This window comes from Polyodon spathula, chromosome 3, assembly GCF_017654505.1.
Source record: "Polyodon spathula isolate WHYD16114869_AA chromosome 3, ASM1765450v1, whole genome shotgun sequence".
NCBI lineage: Eukaryota > Metazoa > Chordata > Actinopteri > Acipenseriformes > Polyodontidae > Polyodon > Polyodon spathula.
The window spans coordinates 49,984,699-50,005,680 of NC_054536.1; the positions used below are offsets into that span (position 1 = coordinate 49,984,699).

Sequence of the window (20,982 nt, forward strand, 5' to 3'; positions counted from 1 at the left end):
TATTATTAAGAAGTTTAAGGTCCATGGAACTGTAGGCAACCTCCCTGGGCACGGCTGCAAGAGGAAAATTGACCCCAGATTGAACAGAAGGATAGTGCAAATGGTAGAAAAAGTACCAAGGAGAACTGCCAAAGAGATACATGCGAAACTCCAAGGTTAAGGTACGTCAGTTTCTGATTGCACCATCCGTCGCTTTTTGAGCGAAAGTGAGCTCCATGGAAGAAGACCCAGGAGGACTCCACTTTTGAAAGAAAAACATAAAAAAGGCAGACTGGAATTTGCTAAAATGCACATTGACAAGCCACAATCCTTCTGGGAGAATGTCCTTTGGACAGATGAGTCAAAACTGGAGCTTTTTGGCAAGTCACATCAGCTCTATGTTCACAGACGAAAAATGAAGCTTTCAAAGAAAAGAACACCATACCTACAGTGAAACATGAAGGATGTTCAGTTATGTTTTGGGGCTGCTTTGCTGCACCTGGCACAGGGTGCCTTGAATCTGTGCAGGGCACAATGAAATCTCAAGACTATCAAGGCATTCTGGAGCGAAACGTACTGCCCAGTGTCAAAAAGCTCCGTCTCAGTCGCAGGTCATGGGTCCTCCAACAGGATAATGACCCAAAACACATAGCTAAAAGCACCCAAGAATGGATCAGAACAAAACATTGGACTATTCTGAAATGGCCTTCTATGAGTCCTGATCTGAATCCTATCGAACATCTATGGAAAGAGCTGAAACATGCAGTCTGGAGAAGGCACCCATCAAACCTGAGACAGCTGGAGCAGTTTGCTCAGGAAGAGTGGGCCAAACTACCTGTTAACAGGTGCAGAAGTCTCATTGAGAGCTACAGAAAACATTTGATTGCAGTGACTGCCTCTAAAAGTTGTGCAACAAAATATTAGGTTAGCGGTCCCATCATTTTTGTCCATGCCATTTTCATTTGTTTTATTATTTACAATATTATGTTGAATAAAAAATCAAAAGCAAAGTCTGATTTCTATTAAATATGGAATAAACAATAGTGGAAGCCAATTACTTTTGTCAGTTTCAAGTTATTTCAGAGAAAATTGTCCATTCTTTGTTTTTTTGTGAGGGATACCAACAAATTTGAGCACGTCTGTGTGTGTATATATATATATATATATATATATATATATATATATATATATATATATATATATATATAATCTTTAATTAGACGAAATTAATCTGTGTACTAAGTCTAAACAGCTTAACAATAACTCTATGTAAGTATCTCTTCATTAATACCTTCTCTAAACATCCGTTTTGGATAGACGTACTCTGGTGTGAAAATGCAACACAAAAGGGATTTCTGAGACAGAAAAGGTATGCAGTAGCAATACAAGTGTTTTAATGTATTATACATTTAAATGATTACAGACAAGTCTTGTTTTAGAATACCACACAAATTTAAAGTTTTACAATGTCTCAAAACTATGAAGCAAACACACAGCAATGCTTAAGAGATCTTGAGCTGAATTACTTTCTTGGCTGGTTCTGTCTCCTTTCAAAAACAGGAGTTAAAGAATAATGAGGTAATGGATTTAGAAAACATAAAATATTGCGATTATTCTAGATGACTTTGAATTTTTGTAGCTAATTTCTGAACATGTTTAGTTTCAGTGTTTCTAATATCCGAAAAAGAAAACAAATGCACACATTGTGGTTTCTTACATTGTGTTTCAAAAGGTACTAAAAAAAAAAAAAAAAAAAAACAACAACATTTAAACATTGCTATCTTTTAATGCTAACATTGCAGACAATATCGAAAACCACTGGTTATCTTCATCCCATTTTTTTTTCTTTCTAGGTTTTAGTATTTTTATCAGGAAACCAAAATGATGAATACAAAACACAAAATACAATTGTATAAAGCTGTAAAAAAAAAAAAAAAAAAAAAAAAAAGCTGACAAAATGTCTTTCCTAAATCACCAACATCATGCTTACACATTAAAAGGTGAAGTTGTGTAAGCTCAATGTAAAACATTGATTCAAGGTCCCAAGGTCCCATCCAACAAAAACAAGCGTGACATGAAAAGGGTGAGTAAAGGTATGCTCACAGATTGACATTGAGTCATGTTTATGATCTGAAGTTTCATCACTGCATTGATACAATTTGATTGTAGAATTTATGGTCACCGGACACACATCACCCCACACAGCATACACATCAAGTCCAAAGTAGAAAACAACATGTTTGAAGAGTCAAACCCAGACAGATGTCAACTATTATAAGTTGCAAACAGCTTCAACAGGTTTCTTCATTCTATAACCAGTTCATGTTTAGTTGCTTCATCAATGTTTTTCAACTGACGGATTTCCCAATTTCTGACACGCAAGTTCTGTGAAAGAAAAAGAAAAGCATAAAAGGCTTCACAAGTCTACGGTTTGTCATTACATCACAGTGGTTTCACTGGGCTGTATAGGTATATTGAAAGAAAATCGATCTGCAATATTAACATTTACTTTGATTTATATTCCAATGGATCAGCTTCATGAATAAATGCAACTTAGCTATTTCTGTAAATAAATGTCAAGGCAAATTGAAAGGTGTGTCCCATTGTCTGTCCTTTTTACATCTACAGATATATCATGCCAATTTGTGTGTATATATATATATATATATATATATTTTGATGCACAAGGAAAATGCAACAGTCTAAGTTTTATTTCAATAGGTTTGTTGATTGATTGAGTAGTATTGTTCCTTGGGATAACAAAATACCGAGTCATGTGACTTCATGAAAAAGCCAGGTGCTCAGTGTTTGGTATTTTGAGTTCAGTTAAAATTGCCAAAATAAGTTGATTATGAATCTGTATAAATAGTCATTCGAAAAGAGATTTTAATTAATGCAAGAACAATGAAAGATACGATCATGCCCCGATTGAGTAATGAAGATCGCCTGGTTGCTATTGGTATGATTGAAGGTGGCCTGTCTGTGAGAGAAATTGCCCAGAGAAGGACATTTTCTGCTTCAACAATCAGCAGACAATTCCAGAGAAACCAGGAAACCGGCTCTGTGAGGGACAGGCCACGTCCTGGAAGGCAGAGGGTCAACACACCAACCCACGACCGTCACATCCAACTGATACATCTGTGTAATCATTTTCAGACTGCAGTGGATACATCACGAGAAATTCCTGGAAGAAATAACCTGTGCATCAGCAGAATGACTGGAACTCGTAGTCTGCATGAAAATAATTTGCATGCTTGGAGGCCATTCAGGGGTACCGTGCTGACAGCTGAGAGACGAAATCGCCATCTTCTGTGGTCCAGAGAACATCCAAGGTGGTGGCAGAGGCAGTGGTGGAGTGTTTTATTCATTGATGAATGCCATTTTGCCCTTGACAGACCTGACAGTAGATAACGTGTGTGGAGACGTCGTGGAGAGCATTACACTGACTGTTGCATTGTTCAAGCCAACCAGTGGGGCGGTAGAAGTGTTATGATGTGCGGAGGAATCTCTTTTAACACCTTTGGTGCAGATTGAGGGCAACCTTACTCCTCAGCGAGACACTGAGGCAACAGATTTTCCGTTCCTGAAAGCCAATCCGGAAGTGTCGATTTTCCAGCAGGACAATGCAAGACCACACAGTGCTAGGATTACAATTGCACGACTTCAGGAAAACAATGTCGAGGTCTTGCCATGGCCAGCTTTTTCTCCTGACCCGAGTCTAATAGAAGATCTGTGGGACCAAATCACCAGTGCCATCCAAAGGAGACAACCGTGACCAGCCAAACTACACCAGCTGGCTGCAGCTGTGCAGGACAAGTGGTGAAACATCCCACAGCAATCTGGCCAGAGGCTGATCAGGTCTATGTGTGAATGCTGCCAGGATTGTGTTAATGCTCAGGGAGGTCAAACCCAATACTAACTTTGTAATATTTTCATTTTGACAGTGTGTCACGTTTCATACTGAAAACGTATCCTGATTCTTTGATCTGTATTTTTGTTCACATATTTTGTGATTTTGTTTGATATCGTTGTAACATGTAGGCTAGGTTATTCTGCTTTAAATAGATTGTTTTCATACTTGTCTTTACTATTTGTGGTTGTATTGAACTTTTTTTCTATAATGTTTGCATATAATAATATAGTAATAGGATTAGGATTTGCTGCATGCTTATCTGTTTTACATTGTATGCTGAAAATAAAAAGAATGTACTTTTCGTGCACTTTAGTAAATGTAAGAATACTTTTAATAATAATAATTAAAAAAAAAAAAAATGCATTTTCACTTGTATGTATTTGTATATTTTCAGTGTAAAGGTTTTGCATCAGACTTGACAAAGTACTTCTGATAGTTTGCTTAGTTCGGCCAACTTCCATAAGAAGGCACTTTTTGGGGATTTTTACATACAGACTATGGTTCGGACAAACCCTTGTAGCTTGTCAATGGAAAAAATATTTGAAAACTGTGTTTTTATTTGAAAACCTTATAAAATTGATATCCAGATTATTATTATTTTTTTTTTTTTTTTTTAATATATAAAACTTGGAAAGTGGTTGATATTAGCAGTTATTATTTTTTTTATTTTATTGTTTTTTTAATGGGGACATATTTATTTATATTTATATTATAGTTATATTCCACTAGTTAACAAATTATATCATTGGAAACAGCTACTTCAGACCTTTCTATTAATATATTGAGTTTTAAATTCTGATTTAAGTTTACCAAGCAACAAGCAATAAAACACAACATGTGCATGTCCAAATATAGGAATTACGATTAGGTGGCAAAGGGTTAAAGTAAATAAAGCACAAAAAAAAAAAAAAAAAAAAAGGTTACACATTTTCTCCATCATGCACATCCATTCAAAGTATAGCTCTCAAACATGCAGTTTTGAAAGAAACATGTTTTAGTAAACATGTATTTTCATTTTAAAACAAGACTGTAGTACTTTTTCTGTGGAGGGTGACATGTTCCCTACACCTTCATCAGCAGTGTTCCAATCAGGGAAAACTAAACAAAAAAAAGGTTACATTTTAACACTATCCTTAAACCCTTAATTAACTAAATAAAGGATGGTATTTGTATTGCTTTGCAGCTTTCTCGATCAGCTCAAATTATATATAGCTACACCTTATGTGATGGCAGTGAAAAGTATCAAAAGAAGAATGCCAATCAACAGTACTGTGCTGAAATTAGTATGAATTCTTCAAACAAGTAGCCAAAGCACAGCGAGCTCGGGCTATTCAGCTTGTAATGCCTTTCCCACAGATGCTGGATAGCCTAGAAATGGAATTTATGGATCTCAGATGGGATCTGGCAGCTGATGAAAAACTGACAAAATTGCTCTCTTGTCTACAACTAGCAGACAGCCACATTTTCATACACTTGCCAAGTTTGCTATAATATATTGGCTTTGCCATACAGTACTGCAAACAATTAAATTTGTTTTTTCTCAGATGAACCTTGTAAAAACAGACATAAGAAATGAACTGTTTACAGACATTCTGGATCGAATTCTGTCTATGACGACTGATGTTAAAAACAGCCCCAGCTTCAGACCCATGATCCAGTCTGCAAATATGTATGACCATAAGAAGTAAATAGAACCTAAAGAAATGTAAGTGCATAAAATAGTCTATTTTATAATGTATTCCATTGTTTCAGTTTTTTTTAATAATGTCAGTAAAAATAATACAGTGTCAGTAAAAAAAAGTCCAATGTAAGTCTGTATGTTGCAAGGTTGTCAACCTTGAAACAGTTTAAACCAGCAAAGGAAAATTCCATGTAAAATGTCATGGTGAATCATCATATTTCCAAGTGTATACACATGCTGGGACACGGTTTTATAATTACCAATTGTAATATGCAGTAGTCTGAATAAAGGGACTGCCAGTTCTTATTTTCATTGAAGGTCACTAGCAAGCAGGATGTTGTTGGGAAGCCCCTATCAATGAACTGAGTTATGTCATTAACAAGCGATATGATATTCGAATTGGTAAAAAAAAATAAAGTCATCTAAACAACGATGATATTTAAAATGGGAAACAAAAACTGGCACACTACTGTGGGTACTTTTTAATATAATCAAATCTTCTATTTACCTGCTTTTTTAGGAGGGTTTACCCTGAGGTGGGTATCATTTTATTTTAATTGAGGTGGGGCGATGCTAAAATTGTAGCATTTATTAAAAGTTCAAATTAAAAACACATTTTGGGAAAACGGTAAATAAATATAATAAACTATATAGAAAAGCAAAATAGCACAACTCATACGTAGCCTATTACAACAATTCAGTTCAATGGAGTGAAGAAATGCCCATGATGGTATTTGAAATACACTAATTATCCTTATAGTGTTGTTGTAAACATACCTGACTTAAGCCCTTTATCTTTTTTATTTTACGATTACGCATTTGTTGTAAATCCTGGGTCGAATCTCCATCCAACGATTTCTTTTTCTCCTGTGATTTTCTGGCCCTCTTTTGTGGTGTATTCTTCTTATCACGTGATTTATCTTCATGAAACTGCAGTTTAAATTGCATGAATTAAAAAAAGGGAAACTGATGCATTATGGTGTAAGCACTGTATATGCATTAGTATCACATTGGGTAACCTGGAGTTTGCCTCCAAAATATTGTTGATAAAAGTCTTACTAGTCCAAGAACATGAATTATAAAGCTTGTGTACAAAGTAACATTTTGATACAGCACTACCACTATATTTTAACTGTGTTTGGAAAGGTAAAAAAATATCATAAATATCAAACTATTCCTTCCATAAAAACAAACATACTTAAAATAATACATTCTGTGATTAATATTCAGTAAAGCTTTGTGAATAGAACACATTATTTATTAAAACCTATAATACCAACCTAAAATAAATCTTATTATTAGTGGTTGACTTACCTCACTGAACTTCCGTGCTTTGCTCCTTTTCTTTTCTTTTAAATGCTGAATAGAAACTTCATCTCCATCTATAGATTTCATTCTAATCTTTCTAGCCCTCCTGTCTGTCTTGGTAGGTAATGTTATGGGTTCAGGCAGGTGTAGGCTCAGAGAGGAGGAGGAGGAATCTTCTTCATTCAAAGACTGCACCGGTGAAAGGGTTCCCCTAGCTGAACTAATTCCAGAATGGAGTATTTGCTTGGATGCTATTGAACCTTGATATGTTTTTCTAGATCGGAGGCTTTCATGACTCATATCTATTTCACTAAGCATGTGGGCTGTTAACTCTGAGACTTCAGATGTAAAAGGTGTGCTGTGTTTCACAAAAAAACTAGACTTTCGACCAGGTCGTTTCACATTCAAGAATGATGTTTCATCCTCGCATTCATCGGATGGGTCACATTCCATTATTGTCTCCATGTTTTACAGGGATGTGCAGTGCAAACCTAAAATAATATGAAGTGTATGAATATGACTATATATATATATATAATATATATATATAATATATATTATATATATATATATATATATATATATATAACAACAAAAACAGCAGAAAGTATGAAAAACGTTGTAAAAAATGTCTATTCTTAGTGATTGTAGCTAACAAAATATTTTCATAAAACGTATCTTTTGTGCACGCATATTCATTGTGGGGGCCTCCGATGTGCAGTTTTATAAGAAACATCATATTGCACAGTATATTTTAATTCTAAAACATGCCATCTGATACTGAACTAGGTAAAATAACGTTCTCAGTTTACTTGTCTATCCTGTGAGGGGATCTATTGCACTTGCACTTCCTGGGTCATTTCACCTCAACACCGTCTTTGTAGTCAAGCATCTTACTGGCTGCAACTCATGTCAATCATTAGAGGATGCAGTTGGTTGGACTTAGCAACACCTGTTAAATAGTAAACCAACCTCTAATTATGTAACAGCTCCTAAGAAGTAGCATACTGTAGTATCTCAAATGTAAAAGCTTTCAAAAGTCATTTGCAAAGCGCCTAGAAAATAGAGCTTTAGTGGGTGAAGAGGAAGTGGTGGCATGCCTATCTTTTGAATGTGTTTATTTCTGGTTCATTCCACAGCTCAGAATTGGCTATATTACAAGCTGCCGGGGTTTCACAGATTTCATACAGATTATAAAAAATAACAGCATTCACAACAGAGAAGGGATTATCAAGGGTTAATAAAATGTCCAAACATACAATTGACTTATCAGAAGATTATTAGAAGGCACCAGCAAATGTGCTTTAAACAGATGGACAGTGGTTTCTTTTCTTTTTCTTTCTTTAATATTTTAAGAAACTGCTATGCTATATAATGAAAACAATTGTTCCTTTATTAATAGGCTATTGATATGGTACCTTATTGTGGTAACCCATAGCTGGTAAGTGACTTTTTTGTTTGTTTGTTAGAGCTACTGATTTTGTTTTCCCAGCATGGGTTTCTTACTTTTTTCAATCAAATATTTTTAAAATAACCATATGTTATATATATATATATAATATATATATATATATATATATATATATATATATATATATATATTCTATATATAGGATCTATATATTTTACACAGCCCCCATTTATTTTACACAGCCCATTTATAAAATGAGTGCACCTGTACAGAACCATCTTTACATGTTAAACGTTGCAGTCACTTTGATGCTGCAAATCTGCTTCTTCACCCTCATTTTTTTATTACCAAATTCCCCTGATACCTTGCGTATTGGAAAAGTTCTGTTCAACCTTCTTATTGAGTTCAATACCTATTAACACCTGACTTAATATACCTGTTTAGAAAGGGGCCTCCACAGTTATATTTTTCAGGCTGTCGCTCCCCAGATCAGTCATAACATTTTGTAGAATCATCAGTTTTAATAGACACAGATTTTTTTTTATTTTTATGTCAGGTTCAATTTGAACAGTGCATATCAAATAAAAAATACATCAATAATATAATCTGTGTCTGGTGTAAAATATCCTTCACAACCTTTCTTTTTAGTAATATAGTTTATACTTTACCTGTTTTTCATAAGCTAGAGTCTTGCTTTTGTTCTTATACACACTAAGTGACTTATTTTGCTGTGCTGCCTGTTCTGTGTTGTTGCACATCTGAAATCATTAGTCATGCTGAGTATTCCCTACAGCTGGGTTAAGGATAAATTGCACCAGCACCTGATACCTATTTAGATGTTTAAGTCATTTGAAAGTTAATAAATAATCATTAATAATAGTTTGCCATTATCAGAAGTTTCAAACATTACCTTTACATGTTTAAGAAAAAAATAATAATTAAGATTGTAACCAGGGTAGTGTAAATGATAAACAGGCTTTAAAAAATGGGATGTTGATTGCTACTAACTAATTAGTACCAATTAGCATCTTTCTCCTTCCCTTTCATTTTATAAAACTGAAACTTGGAGTGGTCTGAATATACAATTTACCAGTTGAATTGCAGACTTTTTAATTGAGAGATTTTATTATTTTATATTTAATATATAAAGAGTTTAAAATATTTTAAGGGGTATGTAATTTGTGCTTGAGATAGTGAATCAGGTTTTGTACATGTAATGTAGGATTTCTGTATATTTATCTTGTTTAATGGATCTGTTTTATGACAAATACCATCCCATTGCTTGTAAATTTGCCAAACAACATAATTAAAGAGTGCTCTATGCATATTTTGTGGACTTTCAAGTAGTATTAAGCTTTTTACAAGAACTGAAGTAACTTAAGGAGTACCAGGGGAAAGAGACATTTATTTTACAGACATTTTACATCTGCTCCAACAAAGGTCTCTGCATAAGTGCTGTATTGATCTGTTGACATGATATTTACACAAACTAGCATGCTACACAGTGGAGAGCAAAGGACTCTTCAGTTCCAGTCCATTCAAGTGTAAGCCATTGTAAGATAACATTTCCATTGTATTGATCCCAGATGCTTTACACATGAATACATGCAACCTTTTACTCAGTTGTAAAATATGAAATGTACCTATTACCTAATAATATTAACCTAACAATGACAAATTCAGTGAGAAGAATTAAGGACCAATGAGAAATACAGTACATGGTAGAACCAGATACTGGAGAACTTCAGCACAGCTCTGTCTCTCCGTGCCTTCTGCCGCCTCCTCAAGACTCACCTGTGTAGACTGCACTTGTACATCTCTTAATCTACCGCTCCTACTATGTACTGGACTTGCCTGACCTACACATCACGTTACTGGATTCTCAGTTAATGCACTATCCTTGCTCTATTGCACTACTAATATGTCATTGTAGATATAACTTGTTGTAATCTCAACCTGTTGCATCTTACTTTATACTGTATTTTAGTAGTATTATTTACACTTACTGTAAACTACACTGTATTTAAATATGAATCTTACATTATAATCCTGTGCTGCCCTGTAACACCTGTAAGTCACCTTGGATAAAGGTGTCTGTCAAATAAATAAATAAAAATAAGGATAAAAGCATGCTTCCAGAAAGTTAAATTGCTATAGAAACTACATTTGCTTTGCTACTACATTTAGGTTCCAGTCTTCAAAAGACTGAATTGTATCTTATTTTAGCTTTAGTATACCATAGCAGAATCATAGTAACAGCAGGTAGTTAAGATGGGTAAATCAGTAGTAAATAGGTGTATTTAAATGATTAAGTACATTAAGGAAAGACCATTTTCTACTTACACCGACAGTTACACTTCATACTACTAAATGTTCATTATTATTATTTTCTTCAGGCAAAGCAAAACTAGATAACCAATAACCCCAGGTTATGTAAGTTTAAACTGACATACAGTAAATTGTACATTTAGTAATAATTCACCAAATCTTGCCCTGTTTGTACAGAAAGCCAAATAAACAACTCTGCTTAAAAGAACACGCAGAGCATGTCATTCCCTGCTCACATGTTATTTTAGTCCAAGCCTCCAATCTCCAAGAGTCCAGCGGGACCATTGGAAGTACAGAAATGCAGAAGATATTATGGGAAGCTGTCCTGTGTTACCATGGAGAAATAACTGGTGTCTTTAGAGACATATTAATCTTTGTTATATGATTTCATTGCTGAAGAATGAAAGCAGTAGCTGTTGCGTATTATGTGTGGTTAAAGATTAACCCAACAGGAGTTTACTTAAAGCCAAATGAATATTTATCAGAAACACTGATTTGGTAAACTGAGCAAAGCCCTTTCTTTAATATCCTACCAGAGCATGCAGTTAAACTCATCAGTACATGTTTTATAAATGTACTATTTAAAATACTTACTCTGTCTGGAGGAGTTTGCAATATTGCCCTTGTCACACATATAGAAACTGACAAGGCCGACATAATTTTGATGTTTGCTGAGAGAATTCCTGGATTAGAATGTTGTCACGAAAGGAAAGGGATTGCAAAACAAGGATAATGGCCTCACAGAAGGTCAGTATTATCTACTTTGTTTGAAAATGCCTTCCTGTTGTTGTTATTTTTTGTGTTTGATAGTCCCACTCTGTCCTGGCAATAAATGCTGCACCTGCTTGCTGGCATATTTTTTTTTTATATATATATATATATATATATATATATATATATATATATATATATATATATATATATATATATATATATATATATATATGGTGCCAGTCATTAATGTACATGTCATTTGATTTCCATGGCAAACCGAAATCATCAACTAAATCATGAATCATAGGCTTCAACTGGAACCTGAAGTTACTGAAAGTGCTTGTAAAGCAGCCACTATCTCTGCTTCACTCTCTTTCACAAAAAAATTATACTTAAAGTGAGGGTTTTTATGTTGTGTCATTTGTAACTGTCATAATAAGCAAATAGGTAAGTAGTTCACATTTACCTTTGTTGCTTCTATTTCATGTCTCTTGAATGATGACTTCCATCCTACTAGTTCAATGAATGTCGTACAAGATATTATGGTAGTTTTTCGACATCCTGGTAATTTGGCCAAAGAAAGTACTGCAACCCATAATTTGTTTTAATCATTCATAACTGATAATCATTTAAAGTACAGTACCGCTATACTACCCCCCCCTCACACTGCATATTGTGTGTGTTATTCTTGGTCTACAATACTGTACTATGCTGTAACATACTTCATTTATTTAGGATAAAAAAAGAACAAAAGGTGGTATAACCAGCAGGGGGGCTCCAGTCAATTTTGGCTTGCAGTGTATCGTACCGATCATACATTTTAGGGACAATGTGAACAAATTCAGATAACTGCAACAAGAATAACTGCATTCCAAGAATAACGATTCCAAAATGTCAACTTAAACTCACAGACAGACACTTTTCAACAATATCTGTAACGCTTGACTGGGTTATTTAATTAATGTTTATTTAAAATACTCTTTTAAAAACAACAAAAAAAAGTTTATTTAAAGAAGTTTCTTGGCATTACAAGCACATGTTTCCATGAAACACTCAGTTTGAAACACTCTGTACATCTATAAATGTAACTGTGCTATCGTTACCTTTATTATTCTAAATAACATGAAAAGTAAAAAAAAAGTTTAATTGAGCATTTGTATCCTAATGGCAAGCATTTATAATTTAAATGCATCCAAATCTACCAGATATTTCATTTTAGCTTTTTCTTGTGACTCTTTAACACTTGAACAGAAATTAACCACTGTCTTGAACTGTAGTGCATGGACATTGGCTTTTCTAATAGCTTAAGATTGTTTGTATTCTTATAAGACAATATGTGGTACAGTAGCCACTTTTTAATCCTGTAGTTGTGGTTCGATTACCAACTCTCTCTTCTTATTACTCTAATATTTTTTCGAGACATAATTGTAATTCTTTACTACCTGGGTATGCTCCCATACCTATTTAATGCCCGTTTTCTTAATGTCAGATATATTGGACACTGGGCAGCAAAGGGTTAGCACAGGCAATGCAATCTTGATTCTCTTATTTCATCTTTGTTCAAGTATTAGGTAAAAAATGTCCTGTGTTAAAATGATATGTGTGAAAAACAAGATACAGGATTCAAACTACTTACATGGGGTATGGAATAGCCTACATAATAGTTGCACTACTACTGTACCAACATCACAGCTTTACAGAATTGATAGAATCCTACCTGCTAAAAGCAACTGATTTAAAAGATTGGGATAGACAGCACACAAACGCAGCACTCAATTGAACTGAATTGTTATAATAGACTGCATATGGAATTTTTAAAAAACATGTATAATACATGTTTTTACTTTTACCACCTCTTAAAAGCAGGTATCAGAAATATTTTATAACAAAGGTATGGCTACAGCATACTGTTTACTTTTATGTGCTGTAAACATGGCCAATGAAGAGCTTTTAACCAAAACATGTCCAGATATAGCTACATGATGGAACATGGGACAATGTTGGTCTATTTTATAAGCAAAAACAAAATTGCATTTTTCTAAATAACAATTCAGCATGGAGAATCCGCAATGAATAAATGATTTATTGATTGCAATTGCAGGTGAATTAATGAACTGTGATGAGTGCTCAGGGAATGATAGTGAATGACAGAATGACAGATCAGTGAATGATAGATTTGGCCGGAGGCCTCATCTGTGGGTGCTCATCGGCTACCTGTGCGAGGCCAGCTGGAAAAACAGGAACAGTTATATGCATCCCAGTGCCGCAAATAGACGCGGCTATGGGCCACCTCCCCCCAAAAGAAGAGGCCGCCAAACCATGAATGGAAAAATAATAATAATGATTAACGCAGCCCACGTGGTGCACTGCCACCTAACCCCCAAAATATTGAAACATTGATGAAAATGAGTAGCTGAGACACCACCCGAATCCACAGCATGACTGTGCTAGGAGAAAGAGACCAGCCTCTCCAGCCTGACCACGCACCCCACAGAACTAGATATGAACCGCTCAGCACTCAGGTAAGGAAAAAAAAACCCTACTCACATATTTTTTTTTTATTTTTGATGTAAGGGAAACCTCAGGGAATCCATGGCTAAGGGCAGCCCTTCCCCAGTTTTGGCTTCCCAGCATGTGACTGAGAGGCCAAAACAAAAGAAGCAACATGGGAGAATAACCCACAGAGCCTTTAAGCGCTTGCTGATGACGTGTTGGTTAGGGGCAGATTCTCCTTGGAGAAAAGCATTGAACACACTGAAACAAAACAGGACAGACTAGGTACAACGCATAAGAAAATATGACATTTTTTTTTTCACTGCAGTTTGAACAGTGAGCAATCTGATATTGTTCCATGTGCCATCATACACATTTTTACTATGATATATCTGGACTCGTCAGCTAACCAATACAGTCTGAAATGGAGTTTGGTGTTCTACAAGTAGGTCCAAATGGACATTAGTCTGCATTTTAGAAATACAGAGAAATAAGAAAAAAATGTCTCATGTTTTTACATTCACTCTTTCTGTAAGTCAATACTTTTTCTGTGATTGGGGAATTCACTGATTGGTCACACACACACAAACACACATATTAAATAATATACAGTGTTTTAATTCAGCAATGATTTTCTTTACTTTCTCATAATGCTCCATTAATTATATTAGTGCAAACACTAAGTATAAAAGTTGCAATAAGAAATGTACATTCACATTTAACATTGTAATCAATCCACTTGAAACATAGAAATAGGACAAATATTTAGTTGTTCAGATTAGTTTACCAGTTTTGAAAAAGACTAGAAGATACTCTACAATATCATATTTACTTACAAAATAGACCCGTATTGATTATGAAAACAGCTAATTAACATTAAAAGCACACGTTTACTAGTGATTGTACACTGAGATAGACCTATTGCAAATAGTTACAAAAAATGAAAGTAGGCCACGATATATAACACCTCCAGCCTACAATTTTCTCTTCTACTGTTTCTTGTTTGGCCCCTGAAAACACAGAGCCCACAAAAACTACAATGCACCACATAGTTTCTGATTGCAGAAAGAGTTGTATAACAAAAGCAGGAACACTTAGAACCTCAACAAATACTATGTGGCTGTACTAAGAAATAACAGTTTACCTCAACTGGCAGGAAGTCTTGTACAGAATGAACCCAATGTTCTACTCTGTCAGCATTCAAACTGAGCTTTTCAGAGTAAAGGACCTGGGCTCAACATCATGTGCAACCACAACCTGAATAAGAAAAGAAAACACTGAATACTGAGACCTATTCTATTTACATTCCTTCCTTCCGCAGATTTCCTATATGTTGTTACATCAAGTGAGGGTTTCCCACATTGGCTCTTTATAGTACTGACTGCATTTAGAGATGCACTGACAATGCACCAGATACAGGGATGCCTGCACACTTTGTGAATCTGGGAAATTCAACTTTACATTCAAGTAGGCATTTGGCACCATCATGCATTGCAACTGAAGCACATTTTATAATATCAGTCCATGCTTATACACAGAAACAGTTAGATTTTCTGGGTTTCAGCTACTTTGGTCACAGACAAGAAGACACTGTAGCTTTAAAACCCATAAAACAGTAAGGCTGAGTACTAAATGAGAGTTTCATGCAGAACTGAACACCAAGATTAAAGCTGTTGAGACACTGCAGGAGGAATAGATATAAAGCACTTCAATACCTTACAGACAGAGCATACCGGAACACGGAAATGATAATTCTGTGCTTTGCATTTTCAATACAAAATGTCACTTTCAGGGAATAGCTGCTCATTCTAATTAAGGTCAAAAATGTCTAGCGGAAATCTGTATAGTATCAGATAATCTTGCATTGAAATTATATTGAATCAAGGACAATCTGAAATACAAAAATGACATCAGCAATTGACCACCACATAGTTACCAATGGCATAAACACAAACAGTTAATACAAGCTTCCTGCATGCCTTTACATTTCTTATGATAAATTTGTTAACATTTGTGCAAACCATTGATTTTGATATTCAGGGAGAACACATGTAAATACTGTTTTTTTCAGGGTACCAAACATAATACTAATACCATGTATACAGCTTAAATACTGTAGTTATTGAGATATCAATAAAATGTTATTTTATTTATTTTAAAATACGGCTAAGTTAAACTGTATGTTTTACTGAATTAATGGCAGGTACAATCTTAGTTGGCAGAAATTAATTGCTTCATTGCCACTTAAATTTATTGGTTGAGTGAGGATGTTAACATTTGCCTTATACTGTATGCATGGTTTGACCAGTAATAATGCATTTTTTTATAATTACATGAAACTCAATATATATATATATATATATATATATATATATATATATATATATATATATATATATATATATATATATCACACACACACACACACACACACACACCTGTGCTATACTGTTTTATATTTACACAAAAAAGTTGATTCATTACAAAAACTTGTCATTTTGTTTGAAAGTGTGCCTTCTCTGCAGAATACATCATTTATACTATGTAGTGCCTTCTATTTAAAAAATTACAACATATTTGAAGTGACTATTCAAAAGGCAAACATTTTAAACACTGCAGATGGTAAGTAATAAGGCAATAAAACACATTTTTTTTAATCATTAAATTAAAAAAAAAACTCACTGCAATACAAAATATTTTTAAAGCAAAAGACTGACAACACATATATATATATATATATATATATATATATATATATATATATATATATATATATATATATATATATATATATATATATGAAGGACGTAGAATTTAGAGATGGTAAGTTGTTAAGAAAGCCAGTGGCATTCCCGGTTCTATAGTTGTTCTCTTGATGTATTTCCTTAGAAAGTATGATCAAAAGTCAATACATTAATATAAAATGTTTATTTTTTTAAGGGATTAGCACATTTGAAGATGTTCCCCTATGACATCATTCTATTCTATTAAGACATTTCATTTGGAAGATTAGAACTTATTAGTTCCTGAGTGTGTACTGTAAGAGTGGAAACCATCAGGCAATTTACTAGTAGCGTATTTCACATTGTATGAATTATGGAATGCTTTCAGGAATCTATGATGGTCCATTTACATTACGGGCAAATAAATACCAAACAAACCTTTGTAAATGTAACTTTTTAAAACATTCCTTGAAAACATCATCATTGCAATACTATATTAGGAGAGAGCCGTTTGAGATCTTCAAGTACGATTCATATTTACACTCATATCTTCAATATGTCAACTTAACAGTACACTGGGTGACCACTTCTGTAACAATAATTATGTAGATTATATTACACTGTACTTCAGAACACTGCTCTGACAGGGACCTAGAACTTTAAAGGTGAGCTATATTTTCTTTTTCACACCTAACATGGGCTTCAGTAAAAAGTGGAAATCAGTTATACACTTATCTTGTTGAGTATTATCTTGTTGGGTATAGAGTCGAATGTACTCACACTTTTTTTTCCACCTCAGTTAGGTTCACCATTTTCTGAATACCAACATTTCCACTGACAGGGTAGGATTAAATAATGTCATGCCTAACCTTTGGGCTATTTGCTCTTATTATCTGTAAGTTTTCATCAACCAACATACTAAACAGAGATAAAATGTGTTTTTGTTCCTAAACACATAAAACATTGCCGTACAACACTAGGCATCACTTGGATGCTCTTTATGTTACTCCTTCAGATTGAATAGGCCATAGACATTTCTCACAGTCTATACTAACTTGCACAATTTAAAAGGGCACATATTGCGCTACATGTTCCCATGTGGCATAAATAAATGTTCTATTAACAGCAGTTATATTAACCTTTCCCCACCCCCAGGATGAAAATACATATTTGTGTCAGTGGAGTGGAATGGAACATTTTATACTCATTTGATTATTATGTAAAGTTCTTAAAATGTCAAAGTATGTTGAATAAATCAGCCCCATTCTCTTCCACGATTTCTTACCTATTTAAGTAGGAGTGACTTATTGTTATATACCATTAAACAAATTTTGGTATATTTGAATCTTTTATTCTCGGTTTAAACTCTAATGATTTACTGGAAGAGTTTATTGTTTACTTGAAATGTGGTTCCATCCAGTTTGAAATACAAGAAAAAGCACATTAAGAGTGTAAAAAGTATCTGAAATTTATATAAGCACTTTCAAACCTCAGATTAGGACCTGTCCTAACAAAGTGTTAGCCCTTGTTAGCTTTCCAAAAGTTATTTTTAGAGGGACCCAAAGTTTTCTTTGGTTGGATTGCAGTCATAGTTGGATGTGTCATTACCTAACATCTTCCGATGAGAATTCAGGCATAACTTAATTGAAATTTCTATTGAGATGGCCTTTCCATAAACTTGTTGTATAGTCTGCTTAATGTTAATCTCTTGCAATCAAAACGTGTCCTTGACCAAAATGGCATGTTTTCATGCTTCCTGCACAGATGGAAGGCAATGCGCAGTCTGGTTTGAAAGTGCACTAGAGGCCCGAATGGTTCCAAGGCCAGCTTTCACTGTGAAGCTCGCTACAGGCGATACTAAAGGACAGCTAGTGCCCAACTTTGTTTGAACGTTGGCTCTCCCATAAGGGTACTTTTTCTTTTCAAGACTAGCTGACCTGGTCTGTAGGTTAGGACCATTGGATTTCCCCTCCAGGAAATATGTCAGCATTTCTCCTTTTCCTTTCACACTGACCTTCCCCCGACACACAAACACATAGTCGCACTTTGTGAGTATTCGATACACATCTTCAGTTATCTGTAATATAAAGGAAAGAGAAATTACTCAAGGTTATTTTTCAAATGTAGTCTATATAACTGCCATGTCGAAAGTATTAAAACAGCAGACTTTTCTACTAAATGTCTTTGTAACTAACAGGGAGGGGGACCTGTACTGGCTCTTTGGTGTGTGCATGATCCTGCAGGGGGAGCTCGGGAGCCTTGGAGGGCCTGCCTGTCAATTGTGGCAGTGACACGGGGAGGCTGGGAGAGGGCTCGCTTTTTCTCTTTCTCTCTTGGTGGTTGAGAGGCAGGTCTTGAGTGGCGCTTAACCTATAATAATAATGCTCTGCTACTCCTCAGGTCGGCCTTTCTGAGAGAATGACAGCGGGACTGCTGGTCAAATGTAAACAGAGACCCAACAGAACGCCAGTGTCAGGAGCTACCAAGCAATCTATACCGACGCAAGAATATAGCCCGGAATCGGGGAGGACAAACCTCATTCTTTTATTACAGTCCCAAGAGGGAACATGGGAAGTTAGCGGGGAAACTTTAGGCATCAGAAAAGAAAAGCACAGATCAGGAGAAGGGTACAAAAAAATATCGAAGTCTATAAATATCCCTGTGAGCAGAGTCTACTCAATCATCAAGAAATGGAAGGTGCATTGTACCACTCAGACACTGCCTAGATCAGGTCGTCCCTCCAAACTAAGCAGCCGGGCAAGGAGGAAACTGGTGAGGGATGCAACTGTGAGGCCAACGACAGCTTTGAAAGAGCTACAGAGTTCAATGGCTGAGATGGGAGAAAATGTGCATCAGTCAACAATATCCAGAACATTTCACAAAAGTAGCTTATATGGCAGGGTGGCAAGAAGGAAGCCATTACTAAAAATAAGCCATCTCAAAGCCTGCACGACGTTTGCAACAAAGCACCTGACTGATCCTGCAAAAATGTGTCAAAAGGTGTTGTGGTCAGACAAGACCAAATTGGAACTTTCTGGTCTAATTGCCAAGCGTTACGATTGGTGCGGACCCAACACATCTCCCAGTCAACACCATCCCTACAGTCAAGCATGGTGGTGACAGCATCACGTTATGGGTATGCTTCTCCTCAGCAGGGACTGGAAAGCTTGCTAGGATTGAAGGAAAAATGGATTGAGCAAAGTACAGGCAAATACTAAAGGAAAACCCGTTTCAGTCTGCTAAAGACTTAAAACTGGGGTGAAAAATCGCCTTTCAGCAGGACAATGATCCAAAGCACAAGGCTACACTGGAGAGACTTAAGAATAAGAATGCCCTTGAGTGGCCCAGTCAAAGTCCTGACTTGAATCCTATTGAGAATCTGTGGAAAGTCTTGAAAAGTACTGTCTGTAAGTGATCCCCAAGAAACTTGAAATCAGGAGCAAATCTGCCAAGAATGGGCACAAATTGCACCAAGCCGGTGTGCAAAGTTGGTAGAAACTTACCTAAAAAAACTTGTGGCTGTAATTGCTGCCAAAGGTGCTTACACCAAATATTTGAGTTGACGGGTCTGAATACTTATGCAATCAGCATATTTCAGTTTTTTCTCTTTAGTTTTTGCTGACATTTACTGTAACTTCTCTTACCTTACTTAGAAGTCTTCAGTTTGAGCATTCAAGTTTTGAATAAAATATTATTCAATGCGTGCGTGCATCATTTTGTAATTTCACAGAATGGGACACCACAGGAAGGGTCTGAATACTTTTGCAAGGCACTATGTGTGTGTGTGTGTGTGTGTGTATGTATGTATATATATATATATATATATATATATATATATATAAATTATTTATTGTAAATTAGTGCCAGGTGCAGCCGGTCTGCTCGGGACTGCTGTGGAGAAGGAAGCAGGAAGGTGTGTGCCGTGTTTCTGAGCAGTCATAACTGTGAGTACTGTGTGTTTAACTATGTGTTTGTGTACTGGTAAACAGCTTAGCTGTCTGGTGTGTTAGTTAGGGTGATCCTGACTGTTTAGATAGTGCTCTGAAGGAGCTAGGTGTTTGTTTTCGTTTATTTGTTTTTGGTTTATTTTGTGTGTTTAATAAAAATTAGCTCATCAGCGCTAAAACTGCAATTCTTCTGTCTGGGGCTATGTTCTTAAAGGGGCAAACGAACCTGAGTGAGTGCAGCTCGTTTACAATATATTATTTTGCACAGATGTAAAATCTTTGTGTCCAAGGTCCCTCGTAAAGAAACTTCAGAAGCTTGTCAAAAAGCACTAGATAATAGACTAGATAAATCAATACCAACAGCAGAGTTGCTGAACATGATTAACGTAGTTTTAGAAAACAGTTATTTTACAGTTGTTGATAAAAATTACAAACAAAATGATGGTACCGCAATAGGATCTAATTTAGGAATGCATTTTGCCAGT

General features: G+C 35.3%; 1 protein-coding gene and 1 long non-coding RNA gene across 4 annotated transcripts in view; both read right to left on the minus strand.

The window, feature by feature from the left end:
* Positions 1-1,349: 1,349 nt before the first annotated feature.
* Positions 1,350-9,179, minus strand: LOC121313145. 3 transcript variants are annotated; one of them, XR_005949946.1, is made up of 5 exons: positions 8,961-9,179; positions 6,888-7,372; positions 6,351-6,503; positions 4,929-4,990; positions 1,350-2,364 (listed from the first exon to the last, which is right to left on the minus strand). It is a non-coding gene; the product is annotated as an uncharacterized LOC121313145 (long non-coding RNA). The 3 variants fall into 3 exon arrangements; XR_005949945.1 differs by lacking the exon at positions 4,929-4,990 and having other exon boundaries at positions 8,961-9,149; XR_005949947.1 differs by lacking the exons at positions 1,350-2,364; positions 4,929-4,990 and adding an exon at positions 2,373-3,163 and having other exon boundaries at positions 8,961-9,150.
* A 7,461-nt stretch (positions 9,180-16,640) lies between these two features.
* LOC121313146 (adenylate cyclase type 1-like) overlaps positions 16,641-20,982 on the minus strand; it is a 157,950-nt gene continuing 153,608 nt past the window's right edge. Inside the window, exon 20 of the mRNA XM_041245361.1 lies at positions 16,641-18,627. Within this exon, the coding sequence (XP_041101295.1) occupies positions 18,298-18,627 (330 nt within the window). The 3' untranslated portion in view covers positions 16,641-18,297. The remainder of the gene's footprint in view (positions 18,628-20,982) is intronic.